Source organism: Lissotriton helveticus, chromosome 4_1 (genome assembly GCF_964261635.1).
Source record: "Lissotriton helveticus chromosome 4_1, aLisHel1.1, whole genome shotgun sequence".
Lineage (NCBI taxonomy): Eukaryota > Metazoa > Chordata > Amphibia > Caudata > Salamandridae > Lissotriton > Lissotriton helveticus.
Window position 1 is genome coordinate 2,139,389,842 of NC_136063.1, and position 9,006 is coordinate 2,139,398,847.

General features: G+C 42.6%; 1 protein-coding gene across 1 annotated transcript; it reads right to left on the reverse strand.

Moving 5' to 3' along the window:
- Window positions 1-2,256: 2,256 nt before the first annotated feature.
- LOC144827815 (uncharacterized) lies at window positions 2,257-8,060 on the reverse strand. Its single transcript, XM_078685983.1, has 2 exons — window positions 5,455-8,060; window positions 2,257-3,052 (listed from the first exon to the last, which is right to left on the reverse strand). Exons 1-2 carry the CDS (start codon window positions 7,585-7,587, stop codon window positions 2,378-2,380), a joined length of 2,808 nt encoding a protein of 935 aa, XP_078542109.1. The 5' UTR covers window positions 7,588-8,060; the 3' UTR covers window positions 2,257-2,377.
- Between the last annotated feature and the right edge of the window lie 946 nt (window positions 8,061-9,006).

Below are 9,006 nucleotides of genomic sequence, written 5' to 3' on the forward strand. Positions count from 1 at the left end.
AGACTTTATCAATACGGGTTTCACGTGGAATCCTAATTATATTAAATATCTGGGTCTTCATTTTAGCTCTTCTCTTTCTCTTTCAAGTTCCATTGCTAGTAGCATGGAGGACTGCATACAAAAACTAACTACCCTCACTTCAAAATGGCATCCCCTCTACTTATTGTGGTGGGGCAGATTGGATACGGTTAAAATGATGCTCTTACCCATAATTCTTTTTACTATTTCCAACATTCCTTTTTCAATACCTCTGAAGTTTTTTAAGAAAATTAATTCAATCCTATGCCTCTTTCTATGGGGACATAAACGGGCCAGCAATGTCTATATCCAAATTATCCCGACCCAAATCAGAAGGTGGAGTGAACTTTCCAAATTTTGTACTATATCATAAATCTTTTTTATTGAATCAGGCATCCAAATGGATTTTAGATCCCTCTGCACCTTCTCCTTTATGGTTAACTTTGGAACAATCCTTTATTTCACCTTTTACCTTTGAGGAATACCTTTTATTTTCGCGCAAACCACAATCACTTTCTACTCCTATTCTTAAGCATACTTCCAAGATACTCCCGCCGTCTCTCATTTCCTCCTTTTTTCATCAACCTATATGGCACAATACTTCTATTCTAATAAATAATAAACCAATTTTTTGGAAAGCTTGGAGGCAACGCAAACTCATCCGGGTACACCAATTATTTCATCAAGACTGCATCATTCCTTTTTCTCAAGCTGCTTCCTCCTTTAATTTACCCCCCACATTTCATGCCAAATACTTGGTATTGGCACAAGCGCTGCGTTCAGCATACATTACTTACAATGCATCGTCCCCTCCTCACCCTACTGACTCCTCTGCTGTTCCCTCGTTACGAACCTTATTAACAAAGGGTAGCAGAGCCTCCAAAATATATGCCTTTTTAAACTCACCATTACTACCCCGTGCCAAAACAAAGACAGAAACATCGTGGGAAGAGGACTTTGATGTTTCATGGTCTATTGAGTTATGGGATGAAATTTGGCTGAAATTGCGCAAATCTTCTGGGGCTGCAAACATTACTCAGACTTTATTTTTTGTTTATAACAGACTCTTATTATCGCCACTTGCCCTTAGCAAATATCATTCAGATTCTTCTGATACATGTTGGACATGCTCCGCACCACATGCAGATCTGGTTCACTTACTCTTCAATTGTGCTCCAGTCCATCTATTTTGGATTAAGGTTTGGTCCCAAATTAATACTATTTTTTCCACAAATCACCCTTTTTCTATAACTCACATTTTCTTAGGAAGCGTCTCTCCTATTTGGACTCATCACATACCTAATGTCAAGATAATAGACCTACTATTAGCTGTAGCCTTTCAGCAAATCACTAAACTTTGGAAAGATCACACTAAACTTTCATATCAGGCGTGGTGGTATGCTGTTTGTTCTAACCACAGATTGGACACGACCTTTGTTTACCCATTAGCTTTAGCCACAAAAAGAAAACACTTATGGGACCCCATTACATCCTTCTTTGATTTGCATGCTAGGCGCTCCTTGTCTCTAACTCCCCTCCAACAAGAAGTTGCAAAACCTCCATAATTTCCTCTAATCTGTTATATTAATTTTATAAATCATCTATATTGATTTGCATGTATAGTATGTTTCATGCCTACTTGATCACTATTTGACTGACTCTTGATTTTCACTGTATTTTGTTTTAATATAGTTCACTTATTTATACCTTTTACATCTCATACCTTTTACTGTATGTTCATCATAACTCTGCTATTATTGTAACTTGCATTCTTTCATATTCTTTACCCAAATACAATTCTTTTGAACTGAAAAAAAGAATCTCTCAGCTCAGTAAAAACCAGTTCGAGTGAAAACTCCTCCCATCACTCTAAACACAGAAAGGTTTATTCAGCCTTGCTCTGAGACACCCAGGAAAGGCAGGATACACCTCAGCTGCCCTTGTGACTGTCTAGAGTGAATGCATATCCCCATCTCTCATCACTCCAAAACCAGATGGCGAATACACAAACAGGCAAAGGCACACGGATGGTTTAATAAGGAAATGCCCACTTTCTAAAAGTGACATTTTTTAACACAAAATTTAAAAAACACTTTCACTAAAAGGTGTGTTATTAAATTCTGAGTTTCGAGAGCCTAAACTGTTCTTAATTGAAAGTTACACATGTAAAATGTTACAGCGCAGCTACAATGACAGCCTAAGGGAGAGCTAGTCCTAGCAATAGTGAAAAACGAAATAATAATAATAATAATAAAAACATTTATAGAGCGCCTGGCTACACAAAACTGTGTGTCCCCGCGCTAACTGCTTACAATTCATAAACTGAGGAGGATGAAAACTGAGGGAGTAAAAACAGCAATTATTTGGGGAATAGAAGAGTTTTCAATTTGGCCCTGAATAGTGTTTCGGAGGGTTCCATCCGAAGAGGAAGTGGAAGGGCGTTCCAATATTTAGTGGCCAAAAAACGGAAGGATTTACCTCCCATTTTGGCTCTCGTAATGCGAGGGAGTTTAAATTGCATCATTCCTGAAGATCTTAAGTCTCTTAACGGACAATGGATGGTCAGAAGACTTCTAAGGTAGGTGGGGCCTTTATTATGAGCTATACGATGGGCATAGCAGAGGCTTTTGAATCTAATTCTTTCCTTGACAGGAAGCCAATGTAGCTTGGTTAAGGCTGCTTTGGTAGATGTTCTTCTCGGGAGGCCTAGCACCATTCGAGCCGCTGCATTTTGAATGCATTGTAGCTGGTGTAGGCCTTTTTGATTGAGACCTATCAGGAGAGCATTTCCGTAGTCCAGATGGGGAGTTATGAGAGCATGGACTAATGCTTTTCTAGCTTTGATGGGAATGAGGTCGATAATTTTTCGAAGAACCTTTAGTGTGCCGAAGCAAATTCCTGTAGTTTTATTAACTTGGGATTTGCCAGATAAATCCGAGTCTAGCATGATCCCTAGGTTTCTTACCGATTTAACGGGACTGGGTAATTCTCCCAGTTCACTTGGCCACCATGCGTGAGACCATATGGAGGTTTCCTTACTTAGACACCTTAACAATAGACCAGCTGAAACCCCAAATATGGACTGATCATGTATTAATGCCTTTTTCGATTACACCAGAGACTAATGCCAACAAAAAGAATACTTGCAAAAGCAACCAGGCCAGACACGAGGATTGGAAGGCCACCATGAAGCATCCAGAATTAATACCAATAGCCAGAGAGTGTAGAACTAAGTTACCCGGACCCCCAAACCTAAATACCTTTAGGGAATGGATGACAGAACTAAAAAATATGACCGGACAGGGAAGACGTAAGCTCAAACCCGGGAATAAGAAGAGATCTGCCCCTTGGTTTGACCTAGAGCTCAAAAATAAACAGGGGGAACTAAGACGGGCTGAACGTAGATGGCGTAAGAACTACCTCAGCACAGAACGCAGCAAATACAAAAAGACCAAGAAAGCGTATCATGCCTTAATCAAACAGGCAAAAACAAAGCATTTCACGTCAGCCATAGCAACAGCCAACTGTAAACAGAAGGCGATTTTTAATATTGTAAAAGATTTTAGTAAACCCAAATGTCTAACACAGGACATCCCCCCCTCTCAAATGCTTTGCAACTCCATCGCAGACTTTTTTGAGGAAAAGGTTAAGGGTCTGACGAAAGACTTTGAGGCTCCCAGCTTTGATCAAATATGTGAGGACGAAACTACTAGGCTAGAAGTCACCCAGCTTACAGCTTTCCGCACAATCAGCCTGGAAGAGACAAAAAAGGCCATCCTGGCAACCAAATCAGGATCACCATTTGATCCATGTCCTATAGCACTCCTACATCTTATTGCGGATATTGTCAACCCGGACATAAATGTTATCGTTAACAACTCTCTGTCCACCGCCTATGTCCCCCCCGAGTGGAAATTGGCAGCTGTAAAACCTTTACAAAAAAAACAACTTCTTGACCCCTCCACACTATCCAATCTACGTCCGATCTCATTACTTCCAGCTCTGTGTAAAATCACTGAGTCCACAGTTAACAAACAGCTGACACTTTTCTTGGAAAATAATGAAGTATGGCACCCCAATCAGGCTGGCTTCAGAACTCAGCATTCCACCGAATCGGCTCTCCTGTTCACTACGGAAACTATCCGCTCAGCTCTAGACCAAGGCAAGAAGGCCGTCCTGATATTATTAGATCTGTCGGCGGCCTTCGACACGGTCTCACATGCCATCTTAATAGACCGACTAATAACATCTGGCATTAAAGGTATTGCCTTAGAGTGGATAAAAAACTTTCTTAGTGACAGGAGACAAGTGGTGACTCTGGGGGAATTCCGTTCCAGCGAGAAGCCACTGTCAACGGGAGTACCTCAGGGCTCCAGTCTGAGTCCGACATTGTTTAATGTTTACACCGCACCCCTGATTCAGCTGATATCGTCCTACGGCATAGATGTAATAGCATATGCGGACGATACCCAACTAATCCTGGTCATGGACAAAGACAACCAGGCCTGGGAGGAAAAGCTTAAGTGCTGCTTAACGGCCACCTTTGAGTGGATGCGGAAAAACCACCTGAAATGTAACACAGGAAAGACCGAGATCATGCCCATAGGCTCAAATAATGATTTCATCCCCAGACTGTGGTGGCCTGAGAAGGCAGAAATTCCACCCCACACTACCCCCTCGGCTCGCAACCTTGGGGTACAGTTTGACGCCGATCTATCCTTCAAACATCAAGCGTCAAAAGTGGCAGGCACTTGTTTCGGGGTAATAAAAATGCTTAGAAAGTTCTTCGACTTGCTGCCCCTCGAAGCAAGGAAAACTGTTACGATTGCATTAGTCACCTCCCGCATTGACTATTGCAATAGCCTGTATGCTGGCACCAATAAGATGGTTACTCATAAACTCCAGATGGTGCAGCATGCAGCTGCAAGGCTGGTTCTGAAATGGCCAAGAAGATCCTCAGCAACCAAAGCCCTCAATGCACTACACTGGCTGCCTATAACTAAAAGGGTCCTCCACAAAGTTTTAACTATCACTTTTCGCGCTGTGCATAATTCAGGCCCCACTTACCTAAGAAATAAATTTGTAAAATACTGTCCAAATCGCGCACTAAGATCCTCCAATGCCAATCTTTTGACCATCCCTAGATTCAGACTCAAAACCCGCGGGGGCAAATCCCTAGCGGTGTTGGGGGCCAAAGCATGGAATGCCCTACCCCCTCTATTAAGAGCACTGGACAAGGAGTCTGAGTTCCGCAAGCAATTGAAAACCTGGATTTACAATCTTCCAGACCCAATGGCCAGAGCGCTAGTGTGATCCCGGCTATGGTCTCCTTAGCAGTAAGGCAACTTTTTCATCTGGTTGTCCTCATATTGGCGCCGAGATGCTCCTTGGAGCGATTGCTAGCGCGTTATAAATGGACTCTACATCTACATCTACATCCTTCCCTACCACCAGTACCTCTGTCTTGTCGCCATTCAAACGGAGACAATTGTTGTCCATCCAGGTGGCTACAGCCGCCATACAGTTGGAAAAGTTGGCGGCATAGTCTTTGCTGTCCGGTGTTAGTTTGAACATTAATTGAGTATCATCCGCGTAGCTTACAATGCCCACGCCAAAATTCTCTACAACGTGTGCCAGGGGTTCCATATAGATGTTGAATAAAGTAGGGCTCAAACTGGAGCCCTGTGGAACCCCATGGTTTACGCTGCGAGGAGATGACTTAAAGGGTGGGCAATGCAGCTGGAACGATCTATCAGTAAGGAAGGATTCCATCCAGGCAAGAGCTGTTCCTGTCACACCTAAATCCGAGAGGCGAGACAACAGCGTGGTGTGCAGCACGGTGTCAAATGCTGCACTGAGGTCGAGCATGACCAGCGCTGCCGTCTCGCCTTCGTCCACCATCTTACGTATGTATTCTGTGGAGTATAGGACTGCGGATTCGGTGGAATAACCTGGTCTAAATCCCGATTGGGATGGATGGAGTAATGTTTCTCCCTCCAGAAATGCCATAAGTTGTTTATTAACTATTTTTTCAATAATTTTGGCACAGTACGGGAGAAGGGAGATAGGTCTCAGGTTTTTTAGCTGTGAAATGGGGATGTTTGGTTTTTTCTTTAAAGGAATTACTTGGGCTAATTTCCAAGCCTCTGGAACCAGACATTCCTGAAAGGATAGCGTAACCATATAACTGATATGATTAATAAGTGTGCTTTCCATAATGTCCTTACTCCTTTTCTGCGGGCACACATCATTAGGGGATCCAGAATGTATTCCATTTATAATCTTAAGTAGATCCTTTCTGTCAGGAGTAATGAATTTATTAAGTGTGAGATTGTGTGTACAAGGAGCTTTAATAGGTACATTAGTATTGGTCAAATTAGTAGATTTAGTAAAAGTAGAATGGATTTTCTCTACTTTTTCTACAAAATAATCTGCTATTTGTTCGCATATTTCCGAGGAATAAGTGTCTTGGGTATCTAGGCGTGAGGAATTTGTTAGTTCTTTAAAAATACAGAACATTTCCTTCCTAGGATTATTTGCCTCCTCAACTCTGTTTTTAAAGAAGGCACTCTTCTCTTCTCTTATCAATTTATGATATTCTTTAAGCTTAGTTGTGTATTCTTTCTTAAGTTCCGGAGTATAGCTTTTTCTCCATTTGCGCTCCACTGATTTACATTGAGCTTTAGCAAGTTGGAGTTTTTCAGTGAACCACGGCTCAGATTTTCTTCTTCTAACTGGAGGTTTGGTGGTCCATGGAGCTATTTTGTCCAAAGCTTTACTTTGCCAAAGTTCGTAATTGTTCCATGTCTCTTGTAAGGATTGCCCCATGACAAGAGGTTGTTCATCTAATGAGCTTTTGAAACGTTCCGGGGTATAGTTTTTCCAGTTGCGGCGTTTAAGAGAATACGTTTTAGGAGGTACAGGCATAGTGAGACTGATAGGTATTTCAAAATTTATCATATAATGGTCAGACCATATTAACGGAATAGGAGGGAATATGTCGATCCCTTCCCAACTAGCAAATATTGGGTCTAGAAGATGTCCATGTTGGTGAGTAGGATTAGTGGACAATAATTTTAAGCCCAATGAGTTGAGTGCAGTCTTTAGTGTTTGTGCTTCTTTTGCATTAATATCTTCAAAATGAAGATTCAGATCGCCTAAGATCATAAGGTTTTTATGTCTTATTGCCAGCTGAGTCGTTGCTTCTATAAGTTGATCACAGAAAAGACCCAAAGATCCAGGGGGTCGATAAATAAGTAAAGCTGTTATCGTATTAGAAGCATCTAATTTTATGGAAAAAACACCGCATTCACTGTTAGTGATAGTTTTAGTCTGTAGAGTGCATTCTAACTCTTTTTTACAAATGAGTGCGAGTCCCCCACCTCGTTGTTTGTACCTGTCGATTCTAAGAAGACAGTAGTTGGGTGGTATAGCTTCTAAAATGTCGGGGGAGGATGACTCTTCTAACCATGTTTCAGTAAGGAACAGTGTGTCAACATCATTGTTTAATAATAAGTCATGTATTTCCGATTTATGCTTTATCATGGATCTGCAATTTAGCAGTGTCATCTTCAATTTAACTATTGGTTCAGTGGCATTGTTTAATGTAGGAAGTGATATGTTACATATATTGCAGTATGCAGGCAGCACTTCAGGGTCTATGGTGTGAAGGCAAGTTTGAGAATTAGTCTTACCAATAGTAAGGAGGTCCGTTTTGGTGTAATGTATACTATGCTGATCTGCGTCAGATGATTGTTCTGTGCGAGCATGGAGTCCTGCCCCGCGCCCGGTCGATCGCGGACGGGCGCAGACGGGCAGGACTCTGGCTTGACTCCGGCGTGCGATCGGCGCGCCCGCAATGCGCGTCCGCTGCGCGGAGCCATTGACGTATGGTTATATGCACTCGGAAGCGCGACGTGCAGTGTGAGCCCTCAATAGATGGCCGCTTTCTATTTCAATAGCTCCGTTAGTCCCCAATGATGACGGTCAAATATTCGACCACACCCCCAGGGCAGGGCAAGAATTAAGTCGACAGACTAAATGCAAATTTTAAAAGATCGCCTTTGCTTTCAAGTACGATTAGGCAAGCAGTCAAAGCAGTCAATGCACGAACAGAGACACGCTAAGGGGCTAAGGGGAGGGAAAGGACACACGGGAAAAGGTAGTACAATTTAAAACAACAGCAAGGTAATTTTAAAATAAATGGTCCTCCCGGCTCAAGCCTCAGGAGTAAAGTGCAAGCAGAGTAAACTGCACACGAACCTTCCCTGGTTATATGCACTCGGAAGCGCGACGTGCAGTGTGAGCCCTCAATAGATGGCCGCTTTCTATTTCAATAGCTCCGTTAGTCCCCAATGATGACGGTCAAATATTCGACCACACCCCCAGGGCAGGGCAAGAATTAAGTCGACAGACTAAATGCAAATTTTAAAAGATCGCCTTTGCTTTCAAGTACGATTAGGCAAGCAGTCATAGCAGTCAATGCACGAACAGAGACACGCTAAGGGGCTAAGGGGAGGGAAAGGACACACGGGAAAAGGTAGTACAATTTAAAACAACAGCAAGGTAATTTTAAAATAAATGGTCCTCCCGGCTCAAGCCTCAGGAGTAAAGTGCAAGCAGAGTAAACTGCACACGAACCTTCCCTGGTTATATGCACTCGGAAGCGCGACGTGCAGTGTGAGCCCTCAATAGATGGCCGCTTTCTATTTCAATAGCTCCGTTAGTCCCCAATGATGACGGTCAAATATTCGACCACACCCCCAGGGCAGGGCAAGAATTAAGTCGACAGACTAAATGCAAATTTTAAAAGATCGCCTTTGCTTTCAAGTACGATTAGGCAAGCAGTCAAAGCAGTCAATGCACGAACAGAGACACGCTAAGGGGCTAAGGGGAGGGAAAGGACACACGGGAAAAGGTAGTACAATTTAAAACAACAGCAAGGTAATTTTAAAATAAATGGTCCTCCCGGCTCAAGCCTCAGGAGTA